Source organism: Rhinolophus sinicus, linkage group LG07, assembly GCF_036562045.2.
Source record: "Rhinolophus sinicus isolate RSC01 linkage group LG07, ASM3656204v1, whole genome shotgun sequence".
NCBI lineage: Eukaryota > Metazoa > Chordata > Mammalia > Chiroptera > Rhinolophidae > Rhinolophus > Rhinolophus sinicus.
This window is the reverse complement of record NC_133757.1, coordinates 50500234-50518667: the sequence shown is the minus strand read 5'-3', so window position 1 is coordinate 50518667 and position 18434 is coordinate 50500234. Positions and strand designations below refer to the sequence as shown.

The following is an 18434-nucleotide window of genomic DNA, read 5'->3' as shown; positions in this document are numbered from 1 at the left end:
CTGTAGATTCCCCACATTCTAAATTTTGCTGATTGTGTCCCTATAGTAAACTTTAGCCTGTTTCTTTGTGCTGTGTATTTCTTGTAAATTTGATCTAGAGGTTTGGTCAGATTCATGTTGGATTGCTTTAGATGACTATTGTTTCTATGACTACTGCAAAGTGTGATTTTTTTTTTTAAACCATATTTATGAAACAACCAGAGATAAGCTAAGTCACAGGATAAATAAGGCATATTTTCCAGGAGAGTCAAGTTTATGTTAAAGGTTTGTGAATGGCTGGAGGTGGGGGAGCAGACCCCCATTGGTTTAACGTTTGTAGGTCTAGTACCTCTAAGTGATTTCCTCCTTCCTAAAACCTTTCTTATGGGTCCAGAGGTAGCAAAGGATCAGATAAAAGCAAAAAACGATCACATTGGTAATTGATTGAAAATATGTAGCCATATCACTACATTGCTAATACCTGAATATGTCCAAGAATCTTTATATACTAAATATGAAAACAAGTTTCTGTTAACTCTCAGTTTGAGAACCTAGGGGATTTTCTCTAAGCCTGTCTTCCAATTTAATTCAGTTGCTGAATTCACCTCTGGCCCACAGCACCTTAGATGATTATATCCTTTAGGATCTGACCTTTGCAGTTGTCAAGTCATACTCATACATTCACATACGCTGGGTATAAAGTGAGGCAAGTTACATAAGAAAGCCCAGCTCTCCTGGGTTTCCCAGCAGTTGGTATTGAGGAACTATGAAGTGTAATCTCTGGGTGAAGCCAAGTTTGATAAAGCATGGCTGGGGATAAGAAGGAGAATTATTCAAAGTTCAGATGACTTACGTTTTAAATGATTCCCGTTTAAGGAAGATTTAGAACTGGGTCTTAAAGTCGCTCTTGTGGGCAGAAGCTGGGGCACCTGTGATAAAACCAGAGGTCCTGAAGTTAGGCTTCACTTGGTATGTGTTGCTAAATAAACAAAAGGAAAGCTCTGTCTTCTAGTTATGAGAGTGAAGATATATTGGTACATGACATTTTCATACAATCTCGGAAACTTTCGCCTTTTAAAAATGACCAAGTAATGTGTCCTTTGGGTCACTGGGAAAGATTATGAGGGGCATTGAGACTGGTAATTGCTCTGGAGACATTGTGAATTTGGAAGCTCCCATTAACTGCTTGAGCTTCTTTGAATTTATCTCCTGAGAGATTCCTGCTGCACTTAAATCAGTTGGCCTTGCCCCTACCGCTTCCAGTCCATGAGTCCATGAGTTTGTGACACTGCCATGAATCCCACAGGGAGACTAGGTTCTCAAGAGGATGGAGGTCAGTCTCAGCTCCCAGCTTACCCCCATTTCCTTGTTCTTTTAGGACACCTGACTGATAGCGAATGTAATCAGAAACTCACATCCAAGAAAGGGTCGCTGATAGAGCGCAAGAGGAGCTCTGGCCGGGTTAGGAGGAAAGGCGACGAGCCTCAGGCGTCAGGGTACCACAGTGAAGGCAAGCCACTCTGCACCGCTTCTCTTTCCTGACTCACTCTGTCACCCTCCACCCCCACTCCAGACTGTGGCTTCTCCTTTCTGCTCAAAGGGCTTCCCTTGCTTTCTCAACGTTGGGGTCTGGGTATCCATGAGCACTTTACACATTTGTATTTGTTTCATTCTTTGTGTTTTTAGGAGAAACACTGAAAGAAAAGCAGGCGCCTAGGCACGCCTCTAAACCGTCTGGCGGCACCAGCAGGTTAAGGGATTTTAAAGAGACAGTCAGCAATATGATCCATAACAGACCATCCCAGGCTCCTCAGACCAACCTAGGATATCCCTGTGGAGGGAGAGGAGGAGACCAGACTGATAAAAAACCTCCTAGGAACCTGCTTTTACACTCTCGTGACTGGGAAGTAGAGAGCACCAGCAGTGAGTCAAAATCCAGTTCTTCTAGCAAGTATCGACCAACATGGAGACCCAAACGGGAGTCTCTGAATATTGACAGTATCTTTAGTAAGGAGAAAAGGAAGCACTGTGGCTATACCCAACTTAGCCCATTTTCTGAGGATTCAGGTGAGGAGATAATTAGGGAACAATTGGGCTTTTGAATAAAGTTGATTGATGTGTTTTAAAACCCAGGATTTTCTGGTAGACTTGGCTAGGTACATTTTTACCCTTATGTTGAGTCTTTTGGGGATGTAAATTCATTAAATGCATGGATGGAGGTGTTATGTCTTGATTTGAGGTAGATGCTAAATCTGTCTCCTTTTTCATACTTCTCCTTTGATCTCGATAGCCAAAGAATTTACACCAGATGAACTAAGCAAGCCACCTACTTACGACTTTAAAACTGCTGCACCAAGCCCCCAGTACAAGCCCTGGGGCCCAGCACGGCCGGGCTCTCACCTTTTAGAGCAGCACCCCCGCCTAATTCAGCGGATGGAATCTGGCTATGAGAGCAGTGAAAGGAACAGCAGCAGCCCTGTCAGCCTGGATGCCGCTCTGCCCGAGAGTGTCTGCAGGTACTGTTTGGTCTTTGAATAGCGGCATTGTCCTTTGCAGCAATGTGAGCCACCAAGAGGCTTTTCAACTCAGACAAGTGTGTAGGTGGACTTGATTACCTTCTTGTGGGCAAAGTATTGTGCTCTATCTACTTTCTGTGGCAACAGCGCCCTCTGCTGGTAGAAAGAGCAAACGCATTTGAGAAAGGCGAAACAATTTTTAAGTACTATGTATAAAATCATTGTTTAGTAAATAATTTTACTGAAAGAATGAATTAGTGAATCAAAACTTATATAGTCCCAAGGTCAGAGAGAAAACCCAATTGTTATTTATTCTTGCCTTTCATTTTAGGATAGTTTCTGTGGTTTCTTTTTAGGGTTATGGGGACCCCCTGTTTTATGAAGTCAATGATAATTCATAATTCCATAACAATGACAGTTTAATAGTGCTCATTGCATCCTCTCCATAGAGCCCAGTTTGCTTTATAACTTTCAGATCTTCATACATTGCTTTTACTGAGTTGCCATAGAGGCAATTTTCCTAACAGTATATAACTGCTTTGAAAGGAATGATTAGATCTTCTAGAGGGTGATAACCACATCCTCATACTTTCCCACTGCTCTTTCCTGGCCACAGGACCCTGTTCAATTTTACACATGAGAAGATGCTACATAGGTGTAAGAAAGAGGAAGGCAATCCATATTAGAGCATATGTTTGTTAATTCATTAAATAAGTTTTGTGCCAGACACTGGGCTAGATGCACAAATGTGAATGAGGTGAGATGACGTGGGAGAAGGAATGGGTATTATAATTTTCAGAAGTAGCCTAGCAGATACTTCATATTAGTTCAATGCTTTGTTGTTGTTTTTTTGAGGGAATTTTGTCCTAGGACTATTCCTACTTACCACCCTTGTGATGCTTTCTTTCACTAGACTCTGGTTTCTCTTTTGAAGGGATCCAAGTGCTAAGAGATCAGCTGGGTTGACACCTTCCTGGCGTCACATCCCAAAGTCTCACAGCAGTGGCATCCTGGAGGCGGACTCCATAGCATCTAGGAGTGGCTGGATGAAGAACCAGCCCCTATTAGGTAAGCAAAAGGACAGTGGGTTTGGAGGACTGGACTTGACTGCTGATGTTGTTTGGGAAACAGCCTCACCTGAGCACATTTGAAATTAGAGGACCATTGCACTTTGAGTATTCCATCAGAATGTAAATGTGGAGGCAATTGAGCTACTCCATCTTTGGATTTATCTATTTTCAGTTTTCTATCACAACTTGTCTAATTGTTTCTTTCTGCCTTGGAAAGAGCCCTTGTGGGAGCAAGAAGGAACAGAAATATGGTGAACAGTGTCAGTAGCACCTGCCTTCCTCAGAAGAATAAGTCCAAGGGCTTTCGTTGGTATCGAGGCAGCCTCTTGGGAATGGATTTTTTCTTGTTTAGTGCTATGAACTGAGATGACAAAAGGAAACATGTAGACTGTGGGCAAAACCAGGAAACGATCAGGTCATACCTCCCCTCACCCCGGCCTCTGTATCCTGCCCAGTACCCCTGTGGTTTTCTCTTCTTCAGTGTGCCTTGTGTCCTCAGACTCCCTCCTCAAAACAAGCTGTCAATGAATGATGTGACTCCTTCACACTAGGTATAAGTGACTGAAAGTAGTTTAAACTATGCTTTCTCTAAGGGAAGGTAGCATTTTAACAAATCAATGTCTGAAGATAAAGGACTTTTGGAGTTTAAGGTAGAGGTTTGAGGTATTCATAGATTTTAGCTCCTTTTTGCATTCTTCTCACAACACACACACACACATATATACTTCTAGTGCATATTCCTCTTAATTAGAGAACCAGTCTGACTGGATCAAAATAAATCCTTTACTTAGAGCTGAAAATCAAGGTGATAACTAAGCAGTCTCCCCAACATGGAGACTTTTTTCAAAGCCTGAGGGAAGGTGGTGAGTGTACAGCATCGTTTAGTCTACTGATGAGTTCTGGGCACTGCTAACTTAGAGATCAACTATATGTAAAAGATGTGTTTCGACCCCTGTTTTCCTGGTATGTTATATCAATTGGCAGTAGAGTGTGTGGGCAGAAACTTAACTATGATCTGATTTAACGAGCTTCTAGATATATAATCTGCTTACTAAAAAGAGGAGGACAGAACACTATGTACTAACCTGTGGAGATGAGACCAGGAACATTACTAGTCTGACCACCAGTTCTCTTGATGGCCACTGAAAGTTCTTAGAGGTAGCTGGAAGAGAGGTACACAGCAGTGATAAAAGACATGAACTCTTAGGTGTGAGTGCTGTAGGTTGCTCACATCTGGCAGAGCAGAACAATGCCTCAAAAGCAGATATCTATGAAATTAGTGAATCAATACTATACGGTACTCCTGGGCTGGAGTACCTTATAGTTAAAAACCTGTGGCAGCAATGCATGCTTCCTAACGAAGTTATACATTTGCTCTATTTCACACTTTTTTTTACGTGAGTTGATATTTATCATATATATTCATAATTAAATAGATGAGTGTACACTTGTTCACAAGCATGTACAGGAGCAGTGCTTTGTCGTTGAACATGGGCCCGTTGTCTGGAATTCTCCATTGTCTTTCCTGTATAAACAGAAATCTGCTATGATTTTCAGGTTCAGTTTTCTTTTTTTTTTTAAGGAGGGCGCAGCTCACAGTGGCCCATATGGGGTTCAAACCGGCAACCTTGGTGCTACCAGTACCACACTCTAACCAACTGAGCTAACCAGCCACCCCAGGTTCAGTTTTCTTAAAAGAAAAAAAAAACCTAGAACAGCCAAAAATCAATTAGACTGTGGAATATGCCTAGATTTTTACTAATTTCCCACCAATCTTTTAGAGTTATCTTGTTTATACTCAATTTAGTCACAATTTTTGTTTTTTTAAGCAAATTCATCATTGACAGGTCTTTCCAAGGCAACAGCGTAGTTTTCATAGAAGCACCTCTCCTTTTCACACTTATATATCATCTATTTATATAACACTTAGTTACATGTCTTAAGTGGAAAAAGTACAACCAGCAAAAACAGGTTTGGGAACAAACCATTCACAATTGGCCCCCAAATAAACTGACTGGAGGAGGGGGAGGGCCCCACTAGAGAGCAGTATGCCGTAGACATCCAGTCCGCTTGCCAGAGGGAAGAGGACACAGTTTGATTGGTGAGTGGATCCAGTGAGCTCCTCTGTACCTCATCTGAGGCCCATCCAAAGAAATCGCTACTGATCTAGTCCAGTGCTGGGTGGGGTGGGGGAGTTGGGGGGGCGTGACCAGGTTGGATTTATGGAGGGACCTATGGTTGGTCTCTAACCTGATGCCTTTCTAAGGCTTTGAGGGATAATTTTGTCTGCTCAGTTTTTGTCTTATAGATTATTGGATAAACCTCCTCATAAGATGCAGTAAAGTAATACGGCTGTAAGCAGAACAGAAAGAAAAAGTAGTCATGCTTTTGGCGAAACAGAGGGAAAAACTAAAAGGCAAAATATAGATTATATAAGCATATAGAAGTATATATTATATAACGATATATAACTATTATCGAAGTATGTATTATATATTTTACTATATATTTTCATTCATAATATATATTTTAAGGTATACATATTATATATAATATATACTCTGTCTTTATAGTATGTATGTGCATATATATGTGTACATACATATACTTCACTTATAAAGTGTGTGTGTGTGTGTGTGTGTGTGCGTGTACATATCTGAGGGTGCTTCACGAGGTATTTCCCACATTTCAATTTATTTTATGTTAGCTAACATTGCTTTAAGAAAGTTGTGATCATGCATGAGGCTATTTCCTCTTCTCTTTTCTTCAGATAGCCAATACTTTTTTCAGCACACTAAAGACTAAGTCTCATTATTTTTCTAATAGTTCTAATTCTGGACTGGCTGGATAGAATTTACCAATGGGATTCCTAAACCAGTAAAAGAGATGTAGCAAGGAATTGCAACAAGTTTCTCACACACCATACTACTCCATCCTCTTATATAGTGAGCCCTAGTTATGCCTCATAATTTTATCCAGTCATTTTAGTCTGGCACAGAACAAAAATTTTTATCTGGTATCTTTCATTACTCTTTTAAAAAATTACAGAAGTAAAATAAATCCAACAATTTAGTAACCTGCCCTTTGCCTCTTCAAATTGAAGGTACCAGTATTATAATTATGGTATATATCTTTCTACATCTTTTTCTGTGCTTACACAAGTATGCAGATGATTTATTACTACCATTTTTATAAAAAATATAAAATGAAGTCATACTATACTAGACTATTCTGTCACTTGATTTTTCACTTAATGGAACATGGACATCCTTTTAGATCTATTTGGTTCCATCTAAGAACACTGATAAAATTAAATTTTTACTACTATGGACATTTTACAAACTCATAAGGAGATGGTAGAAATTAAGGGTCAGAAATTGACTTGCTTGAAGCTTCCCAGTGAGTCAGTGGCAGTACATGGTGGAGAATGCTCCCTAATGGTTAAGAACATGGATTATGAATTTAACATATGAGGCATGATCAAAAACTATGGTGAATTTTTAAATAAATAAATAAATTATTATTACAGTAAAACACACATTGCCATTAATCCCCCTCAAAATAGTCCCCCTTGTTTTGAACACACCTGTCCCACCATTCTTGCCACTTTCTGAAGTAGTCCTGGAAGTCCTTTTTTGTGAGTGTCTTTAGTTGCACTGTCGTGGCTGCCTCTATCTCCTGAATTGATTCAAAATGTTTTCCTTTCATGGTCATTTTGACTTTGGGAAGAGCCAGAAGTTGCATGGTGCCAGATCTGCTGAATAAGGTGGATGAGGACACATCATAATGTTTCTACTTGACAGAAATTGCTGTACCAAAAGCAATGTGTGACATGGAGCCATTCTGTTGTGATCACAAAATACAGTGAATGCTGCTGCCGAGTGCCATCCAACGGAAAGTCAGGGGATCTTCAATATGGGAAGCGGTGCATCGAACCTTAGTAACAGTGTGTGACAAGTTTCAACTTGTTCGGTGTAGTCAGTAGGGTGTGAGCTACGGTTGAGAGAAGGTGTGTTTTAAAGTGTGCTGTAAATCACCCTCCATCATGTCAACGCTCCATGTCACACATCGCTTTGGTATACAGCAATTTCTGTCAAAAACATTACGGTGTGTCCTCATCCACCTTATTCACTGGATCTGGCGCCATGTGACTTCTGGCGCTCCCCCAAAGTCAAAATGATTCAGGACATCGAGGCAGCCACTACAGTGCAACTAAAGACACTCACGAAAGAGGACTTCCAGAACTGCTTCAGAAAGTGGCAAGAACGATGGGATAAATGTGTTTGAAGCAAGGGTGGGATTAATGGCAATGTGTCTTTTACTGTAACAAATTTTTGAAATTTAAACATTCATTGTATTGTTTGATGACACCTCATATTTGACTTTAATTCACCACCATGTACCATCTGTGTTACCTTGGGCAAGTTATCTACCCTCTTTATGACGTGGTTAGTATTTACCAAATAGGTTGTTTTGATAATTAAATGAAATAATATATGTAAAAGTGCTTAAAACTGTGCCTGTCACATAGTTAGTGCTCAACAAATGTTAGTTGTCATGTTGTTATAAAACACTCATATTATTATTACTACTACTACTATTATTATTAATTCATGGCTCAGGTCTCACTGTGAATCTGATATGGAAAGCAATATTCAAAACATGAACTCCAAATCGAAGCCAAGAGTTCCAAAGGGAAAGCAGTGCAGTGGCCATAACTGCCTCAGGTGCTGTCTTAGTTACGGAAATGTGATCACTTCTCTTCCCCCTGCTTGTATTCCAGGTGGGGAGATACCTTCCAAAAGTGAATTGGATGAATTGCAGGAAGAGGTGGCCAAGAGGGCCCAGGAACAGGAACTACGAAGGAAACGAGAGAAGGAATTAGAGGCAGCTAAAGGGTTTAACCCTCATCCCAGCCGCTTTATGGACTTGGATGAACTGCAGAATCAGGGTAATTGTTGTGAGCATTAAGTTGTGGGTGATGGGGATGGAGAGAGAGAGAAAGAGAGGGAAGAAAAAATATTCAAGCTCGTAAATTCTCTGTCTTCACGTTAGCAAAGTTATACTGTATCTTAATTCAGCCATTTCAGGGAGAGCTAGTTAAAATAGGAGGTAACAGGCCTGTTGATTGGAGACAAGCACTGATTTTGGGCCCATCAGTTAAGCCTATAAGTTAGAGATAGTATATTGTTCATGAAAAATACTTCCCATGAACATCTTTAGAAGGTGTAAATAAAACTAGTCCCAATTCAGAAACAGCAGAAAAGGGCGCTGACACTGAGGGGAATTCTACTTGCTGGGCAGAAACATACCCTTGAGATTTCCCATCTGGAGCTCAAGGGAAGTGGAGCCACCAAACAGGTTCTAAGAACACAGAACCTGATTGCCTTTTGATTCCCTGCTGATTCATGCCCCAATCTCATACGATTTTCATGGACTGCCCCACATTAGTCACTTTTTTCTTCAGTTGCTTTAGGATGTCGCTTTGTACCAGAAGACACTAGCCTTCAAAATAGAAGTTTAGAAAAACTGAGGTATCTACCTTAAATCGGCCCTGAAACCAATATCTCCATTTTTAAAAAAATAAAACGAATTTATTACTCTTAACATTCAGAATCCCCATATGTAACAAAGTGTGCTAAAGTAGTGTGAAAATTAGTCAGTGCCGTTTGGGTGGCTGCTTTCTGTTGATCACTTCCCTCTTTTTATCAACACATAGAAAAGCTTCCTGGGCTCATTTGGGGGCCTATTTGGGGGCCGTTTTACTCCTCTAATCCTATAGTCTTTTGATTCAGACAATTGGTGATTTATATTTCTCAAGGCATTGTATTTGTTTTCAAAATAGTTTTAAATTCCTACTTCCTTAGCTATCCCTATATATGGATAGTTTGTGTGTTTTTTTTCCCTTTTTGCCCTCAAGCTATCCTGCGTTGGTGTCTCAGGTTTATGTTGCTTTTGAAAGAGGGGCGTTTTCATCTCCCTCCCTTGCCTTTTCTCCCCTCCTGTTGGGTAGTACATTAAAGTTGAGAGGGAATCCCTCCAGCTATATTTCATTGTCAATTTACTATATTTCATTGTCAATATACTTTGGTTCAGCATCTCATGGAAGAGCAAGGAATGGAGTGCTCAGATTCTAGAATAATTAAAATCCAGTACAGCGATTGATCGACTATAGTTTGTCTGTATCTCTCTAGGGAGCTTCATTTGTTTTCATGGCTCTAACCACCACCTCTGATTCTAAAGGCCGTAGTCAGTTGATTCCAAACATTCTGAGAAAACTTCAGGCTTGAAGGTTGGGGGGGACTGCATCTCTGGAGGTCACGTAGAATCTGAATGCTAAGTTCTTCAGAACCAACTTGCTAGTTCCACTGCCTTCCCATTGGTCTCCAAAGCCATGGTGAATTAGGGAGTGAATGTTAGGGTTGTGGAAGAGACTTTCTTACCCTGTCCAACTGGTGGAGGTAAGTGGAGGACGGGGACATTATGGGAGGAATGACTCCAACATTTGGATTTTCTTGTGAGCTTGGGAAAACTCCCCACTAATCCCAATTGTATGTGAACTTCCCTTATAGCTTACTGCCAGTTTATGGTTATGAGTGAGTAAGAGGCAAAGGGGTATATAAATTGAGGATTCTTTTACAAAACCGGCCCTTTCAGTACTTTCTCGCTTTTTCGTCTGGCACTGTACGTGGACTCTCCTGCACCTGCTTTGGCATACATTCACTTGCAGGGGAGGAAGGAATATCTCATGCTCATTGTATGGGAAGGTGACTCTTTTGCAGTCAGTTTGGTGAACAAGGGCACAATTAAATACTTAGTGCTGAAGAAAGCTATGTGCATACAAACCAACAACAAGGGTGGTTCAACAGGTACATTGAAGTAAGAACTGTAGACCATCTGTCCCCAAGAGGTATACTGTTTTTCCAGGGTGGTGCAGAGAAGACTGTGGATTGATGTAGGAAAGAAGTGTTACAGATAGATTTCCCCAGAGTATGAAGCCACAGCAGTGGAGGTCTTAGTGGAGATCAGGTGCTTTCTGATACTGGTTGGCAAGATATATCTTGTTGCCCTGTGGAAAATCAGGTCAGTTCCAGGCTTAGGAACCCACCCTTCTGCTATAAACAATCCTTTATTCTTTCCTTGAGGGACCCCCTAAGAGGTCTTAGAGTTGGAATATGTGGTGGACAATGACATGGTCTCTTTCAGGGCCTTGGTAAGGTCTCAGTTAAGGCAAAAATGGACGACCTACGTGTTTCAGAGAATTCTTAATAGCAGTGAATGGTTGATAAGGGTAGACCAAAGGCTCAGGAGCAAGGATCTGTGTGCACCGAAGGGGAACAGCAGTACATAGGAGAAGTTGGAACCAATTATAATGAAAATGAAAAGTACTGGCCCTTTCAGGGAGGAGTGACGGCTTTGCGAGGTCCCTGCAAGAGGCAGATTCAGTATTTGAAGAAGCGCTGCATCTGGAACAGAAAGGAGACTGTGCTGCAGCCTTGGCTCTCTGTAACGAAGCTATCTGTAAGTAACATCACTGTGGCTGTGGCACATTTGATTAACGTCACAATAGGTGTGATGAGTGTCACCGCTCAGATGGGATAAAAGCAACTTTTACGTTTCCTCAGTCTCTGCCAAACTGAGACCCTTTAGCTATGTTTGCCTTGCGGATTTCTGGGTGTGCTAGGCGCTGTCACTGTGGCCTGTGGATATTTACTTGCATAACCTCAGAGGAGTCCAGAGATGGATGACCCAGCCGTGCCTACCTTCTTATCCCAAACAAGTTAGACCTCAGATGCGAGGTTAGTCTGCTCTTTCTCTAGTCACTGACTAGTCAGGTGGAGCTTGTGGCAGAAAGAAATAAACACAGTGGCTGTGACTTCCCAGGCTGTGACTTTGCGCTGCGAATCTGATTCTTTCTGTTTCTCCCCTGCTTTGTGGTATGCCACACCGTTAGTTTACAGGAAGGGACAAAGGCTTAGAATTCCTATCAGGTTCTTAAATGTGACCTGCAAGAAGCTATGTTCTATAAAGACAGGTGCAGGTTTGGATCTTGTTTCTGCTGTTGGCCGTCGGGAAGGGGGAGTTGGGAGCAGAATGTGGAGACCAGAGTCGGACAGGTCAGTGGCAAAGGACAAGAGTGGCAACCTCTAAGATGGACGCACCAGCTTCTCTTCCTGACTCATTTTAGTTTAGCTTTTTGTTTGTTTGTTTGTTAAATTTGAATTAACCTGTTTGGCCTCCATGGCTTCCATGAATGTTCCTTGTAAAGCCAGAGCCAGCTCTGTGCCCTGCACAGCATATGCATGGTCCACGCCTTACATTCCTGCTACATATTTTGAGTTTTACTGCATATCTTTGCTCATTTTTGGTTCAGTTTTATTCCTTTTATTTTTGTTTGTATTTTGTGTTCTGTTTCTGCTATATTTTCTTTTGCATTTTAGCTAAACTCAGACTTGCCCTGCATGGTGCCAGCTCTAGCACGCACAGCAGAGCCCTAGTCGATAAGAAGTTGCAAATCAGTATTCGAAAAGCACGGAGCCTACAGGATCGCATGCAGCAGCAGCAATCATCGCAGCAGCCGTCGCAGCCCACAGCCTGCCCCCCCTCACAGGGCGGGGCTCTCCCTCAGCCAACAAGGTAGAGCCTGGGTAGTTTATGTAAGCCAGGGGAGGAAGTGACCGTGGGTGCTCCATAGCCAGAGCTCTCATTGTCTTGGCGTCAGCAGGGAAGACAAGAGTCCTCTGAAAAAAATCTATTCTCTCAGGTCAGATCTACAGTGAAGCTCATCCCATTGCCGGTCCTTTTCTTAATAGTTCCTCGAAAAGATGCAGAAAATATAACATCCTAAATAGACCACTTATCCATATTTCCTGTGGGGAAGTTTGTCCCTGGACTTGTGCAATCACGCGATTATTAAATCTGTATATATTAAGTTCTTAGATGTGACAGTCTGAGCTACATTTCATGTTGCAGGTGAAACCGTGTGATTTATTTGGGGATTTCTGTGCTTCCTGTCTCATGGAAGCAGCAAAAGCAATCTTCCTTGCTCTGATGAAACCATAGAGAAAAGACATGAAGATTCCCTTTGTTTTGCTTCCCTGTGGTCAGTGAGACTAGGAAAAAAGTCCCCTTGACCATTGGTATAGTTCTCACATTTTAGCCCTTGAATTTGGCTGTTACTTAGAATAGATAGATTTAAGTAAAAGTAAAATGTGGCTGTTAATAAGCTTGCGTAGTTTTCAGAATATAAATATTATAAGAACAGCTAACGTTTTTCGAACATCTGTCCATGCCCAGACACTAATCTTAAACACTTTGTTTTATTTTATTGAATTCTCACGATAACCTTAGGGTAGGGACTGTTATTTAGTGATACTATTTAAATAAGGAAATCATGCTCAGAGGATCAGATAAGTAAGGTACCCTGTATTACTCAGCTAGTAAGTGACAGAAGCGTGGAATTCAAATCCAGATGTGTTTGACTCCATTAGGTTTCCCATATACCATGTAAGTGCACGGTAGAAAGTTTGTGAACTTAATTGTCCAACCTTCGTAAGTATAGTATTACACTCTTCATAATGTTTTAAGGGTAACTGAGTGACTGTACCCACAAAAGTTTATAGTTATTATTCAAATTTAATGCTAATAGCTTGGATCTTCCTTTTTCTTTTCTCCCATAGTATACTCCACTAATTGAATGATGATTTGAGAATCTGATCCGATGTGTTTTGAATATCGGATTTTAGGCAGCTAAACTCCTTCCATAAAACTTATGCCACTTGATTTATGTGAGTGATCAAGGTTTTATCTGAGTGCTTCTAACATATTTTTTTAGGTCAGAAATACAAAACAGTTAGTGAGAAACCAACTAAATGCAGTTAATCCCTACTCCCATTCCCAAATCTTGACACAGTCACATTGCATTACTTTGGGAACATCTTAGTGAGAAATACAACCAAATCCAGATTATGAAAACACACTTGAAATGGTTGATTTCTATGTAATCCCATGAGCCCAAATCATCCTGTCCTCTGTAAATGTGGCTTTTTGGTTCTTTTGACTGATCTGCCTCTCAGGACTCATACCCCAGGTATGAGTGATTTCCAGCCTTTGCTTACTTTCCATGTCATGTGCATGTGGGACTAGCAATTTTTGTTTTTTCATTTGCAAGTACGTATAATATTGGAATAGGGCTTTAAAGGTAGTGAAGAATATTGGCAAGGGCTTTATTTAATATTACTGTGTGTAACTTTGGTGAGGGAATGTAATAAAAAGGATTAATATTGCTTGTTAATTGAGTGTGAGCTGTGCCTTCTCTTGTGAATCTCCGAACTGTTGATTTTACTCGTGCTTGTCTTTCCATTTATTTTCACTATTCCCTCTGTGGATAGCTAGAAATGGGAACCAAATGAACAGTTCTTTTTGTAGCTGATCTCATTATTCAAGGCAACTTATGACTGGCTCTCTCCATTTATTTCAGTGAACAACCTGTCCCGCTCCAAGTATTGCTAAGCCGGGAGGCCCAACTGGAACCCTACACGAATATAGAATTTGGGGCCAGTTCTTTCGTCTACTCACCTGCTTCCTGCCATGAGTCACACTCATCAGTATTCCCCGAGTCATCTGACCTGTCTGCCTCACAGCACAATCCCCCCGTTAGGTCTGCCTCGAACCTTCTTACTTCAGTTGAGGTGGACAGTGTTGAGCCCTCTGTGTTCCCCAGGCAGGGCTTACCTAAAACACCAGAGAGGACTGAGAAGAATTCTCCTCACGGTTGGGAACCGCTGGCTATACCAGAGGGTAAGCTACAAAGCTACAGGGGTGACAACAGCAGCTGCACCAGGTTCCCCCCTCAAGAAGGAAGAGGCATTGATCAAGAACAGTTAATCCAAGAAAAGAGGGATCCTGCTGACTCATCCCAGGTGATGCCTTATTCGCACCCACCCGGAACAGCCACCTGTGAGAGAGGAGATGCACACAGCCTGGGCTGTCGCCCTGCAAGTCCATCCGCTCAGCCCAGCCTCCCCCCATGTAGAGCCTACCCCCCTGTGATGCCTGCTGCTTCCTCATCTGTGCTTCACTCTCCTGATGCTGTGCAGAAAACTAACCAATGCCTCCCAGCCAAAAGTCTCAAAACTTTATTGACTTCAAAAGTGGACGGAGGCAGCGAGGAGCCCTGTAGGCCAGAGTTTCCGGGCACAAAGGGGCTTGTTCGCTCTCTGGCAGAGCAGTTCCAGAGGATGCAAGGCGCCTCCCCAAGGGATGGTGCAGGTTCCCAGGATAGAAGTTTGCCAAATAGTATAAGGAAGAATTCTTGCCCTGCTGATGCTAAGCCTCCCTTCCCACAGGGTCAAGGGAAAGGCCACTGGCCTTGGGCAAAACAGCAGCCCGCTGTGGGTGGCAGGGACAGGCTTCCTTCCTGGGAAGAGCCTGCTGATCATGCTTCTCTTGCCATGAACTCTGGGCTGCCTAATGGTGAAGCTTCTTGGGGAGGACAGCCCAGGTTGGCAGAGGCAGGTATGTACCAAGGGAAGCCCTCTCACGGGAGAGATGCTAGGCCTAAGGAGCCAGGCAGCAATAGTGACTTGGGGACTTCCTTGCCTTTGGATTCCTGGGTGAATGTCACAAGGCTCTGTGATTCTCAGCTTAAACCTGAGGTCCCTGGGCCAGGAATGAAGTCCTCCCCCAACAATCCCCGTACCTGTGTGGCCTATCCGGAAAGAAACCACATCTTTTTGCATCCACACTGGAACCAAGACACAGAGCAGGAGACCTCAGAATTGGAGTCTCTCTACCAGGCCAGTCTTCAGGCTTCTCAAGCTGGCTGTTCTGCATGGGGACAGCAGGATGTGGCCCGGCACCCACATAGCCAAACAGGTAAGAATGCAACAACGGGTAAGGGGGTTGGGGGACATATACAAGCTGAAAGCATGAGGACAGGATCGGAGGGAGTGGTGTTCTGTCCAAACGCTATCCCTAGCTTAGGAGGTAGTGGTAAAACGTCTGACTTTATTCATAAAGCACGGGGCGAAACATTTTTCTGGCTAGAGTGAAGAATGGGGACAAAATCATCACTCATGAGCTACCGTGTTTCCCCGAGAATAAGACCTACCCCGAAAATAAGCCCCAGTTAAGATCTTAGCCAGACGGATGCATTTAGTACGTTATGATGATGTTCTAAGATAAGATGACATGACTGTATTTGAATAAATGTAGATTGTTGTACATGAAAAAAATAAGACATCACCTGAAAATAAGCCCTAATGGGACAAAAATTAATATAAGACCCGGTCTTATTTTGGGGGAAACACCGTAGTTCCCTCCTTTGAAAGACAGAGTATATGCCCAGGGCTTCTTCAGTGTAGTGCTAAGCAGTGGCTCATAGGTCTTTGAGAGTGACTCAGCATGGCAAGGAGGCTGAGAGGAAAAGTCATCCTTGTGTGGCTTAGGAGCTGAAGCAATCCCCAGACCCAGCTTCCAGATCCAACTTGCACCAGGGATGTTCAAATTGAACCAAGTCTCCAAAGGGCATTTCCAGATCATACTAAACCAGCAATATGATCCCTGCAGGAACTGCCCGGCTTAGAATTTTCATTGTGATATGACTCTTCGGGAGACGGTATTGGGTGAAGAGTGAAGTCTACACTCAAATGCACGTCACAGACATAGTTCTGGAAATTTAATGAATGAAGAATACTTATAACTTAGATTGATGCACTTAAGAACTCCAAAGCCTGAACTGTTGTTCTGGCTCCATCATTAACTGTCAGTATAAATTTGGACAAGTCACCTAATATCCCAGAGCCCAGTATTTACCTGTAAAAAAGAGACAATTGGTTCAATGATTATTTTTTTTAAGATAACTTCCAAGTATTAAAATATGTATGATTCTGTGAAATTGAACTTGGAGAACTTTATGTTCAGCTCGGGTGTGACAGTTTCCATAACGGTACAGGCTCCTTGCATGCTGCCAACCCATGTTTAATTATAGCCAAACAAGTGTTTATTGAGTACCTACTATGCTCCCAGGAGCTGTAAGGGAGATACCACATAAATATGAGATTTGATATTAAGATATGGCTTTTAGGGTCTGCATCCTAGTGTAGACTTTGCAATAACATTTATTAAGTGCGCCTTATGTGCACGGGACAGGGTAGCATGGGAAGGTTCTGAAGACTGAGGAAGAGCTGGAGTCGGCCTCAACTGGTTTCCTGATATAAGGGAGAAAGAATACACAGATGTCAAGTGTTCTAAGAATTAATAATAAACATACAAAAGAATACTTTGCAATTAAAATTGAACTAATTGACTGTCAAACATTATTTTACAAAAACAAAACAAGGGCCGGCCCGGTGGCTCAGGCAGTTAGAGCTCCATGCTCCTAACTCTGAAGGCTGCTGGTTCGATTCCCACATGGGCCAGTGGGCTCTCAACCACAAGGTTGCCAGTTCAATTCCTCGAGTCCCACAAGGGGCAGTGGGCAGTGCCCCCTGCAACTAAGATTGAACACGGCACCTTGAGCTGAGCTGCCACTGAGCTCCTGGATGGCTCATTTGGTTGGAGTGCATCCTCTCAACCACAAGGTTGCTGGTTCGACTCCCGCAAGGGATGGTGGGCTGTGCCCCCTGCAACTAGAAAAATGGCAACTGGACCTGGAGCTGAGCTGTACCCTCCACAACTAAGACTGAAAGGACAACAACTTGAAGCTGAACGGTACCCTCCACAACTAAGATTGAAAGGACAACAACTTGACTTGGAAAAAAAGGCCTGAAAGTACACACTGTTCCCCAATAAAGTCCTGTTCCCCTTCCCCAATAAAATCTTTAAAAAACAAGACAAAACAAAACACCCTTATATTACCCAAAACAGCCACATTTTTCATTTCATAGATAGTTTTGAAATATATAAAGTAACAAAAATCACTGATAATCCCACTCTTAATAATTTCGCACATTTACTCTGGCTTTGTTTTTTTATGTACATATACTATATAGTTTGTTTTGTTTTTACAAAAAGTAGGATCATATATACATGTATATGTGTATATATATATGTGTACATATATACACACACATACACACAATTTACTCCCATGAATTTTCTTACATTATATCCATGAGCATTTTTCCCTTTGATAAAACCTATTTTTAATGACTATAATATACTATATATGAATATACAACAAAATCCAATGGTTGAATTTTTTAATAATATAGCACTGTGATGAATATACTTTACATGCTTGACCACATTTCTGGTAAGCTCCTTAGAATAAATTTTTAGAAGGATAGTAACCAGTTGAAGGTTATAAACTTTAAAAATTAATCTCTTGATACATACTGGCCAATTAGCCTTCAGGAAGATTATACTTCTAAAAACAATGTGAAGTAGTGCCTACCAACCATTAACTTTTTACCTAATACTGAACAAAAACTAATTTAAAAATCGATCTAATGAATCAGTTCTCAAAATAGTTGTCAAACCAAACTTGCCTTTATTTTGGTTAGAGTCTCTGTTTTAAATTGAGTCTTTAAGAACTGACATGACATAAAATGATAAAGTGATTAAGTAGAATAAATCAGGTAGTAGATGATGAAGGAAAATGCCAATTAGGATCCACATATGACAGAATGTATCTTTGGGGGAGGCCTTTATCTTACCGTAAAGCATTAAGTACAAATTACTTTCCCCCCCATATTTTTTGATATGTGTGTTGACAGATAACATTGTATAAATTTAAGGTGTACAGTGTGATGGTTTGATACATGTATATATTGCTAAAATGATTACCACAATAAGGTTTGTTAACACAACCATCACAACACATAATCACAATTTCTTTTGTGGTAAGAACATTTAAGGTCTGTTC

The 18434-nt window shown here is 41.6% G+C and overlaps 1 protein-coding gene across 17 annotated transcripts in view; it reads left to right on the top strand.

Moving 5' to 3' along the window:
• Positions 1-18434, top strand: part of USP54 (ubiquitin specific peptidase 54) — a 119567-nt gene that overhangs the window by 91053 nt on the left and 10080 nt on the right. For 11 of the 17 annotated variants that reach the window (XM_019745795.2, XM_019745799.2, XM_019745793.2 and 8 more), the window contains 8 exons: positions 1358-1489; positions 1666-2046; positions 2270-2495; positions 3430-3563; positions 8349-8516; positions 10967-11086; positions 12007-12202; positions 14046-15442. In XM_019745795.2, the coding sequence (XP_019601354.2) occupies positions 1358-1489; positions 1666-2046; positions 2270-2495; positions 3430-3563; positions 8349-8516; positions 10967-11086; positions 12007-12202; positions 14046-15442 (2754 nt within the window). Of the gene's footprint in view, positions 1-1357; positions 1490-1665; positions 2047-2269; positions 2496-3429; positions 3564-8348; positions 8517-10966; positions 11087-11596; positions 11951-12006; positions 12203-14045; positions 15443-18434 lie in introns of those variants that run through there. The other 6 variants (XM_074339586.1, XM_019745800.2, XM_074339587.1 and 3 more) reach the window with 5 other exon arrangements.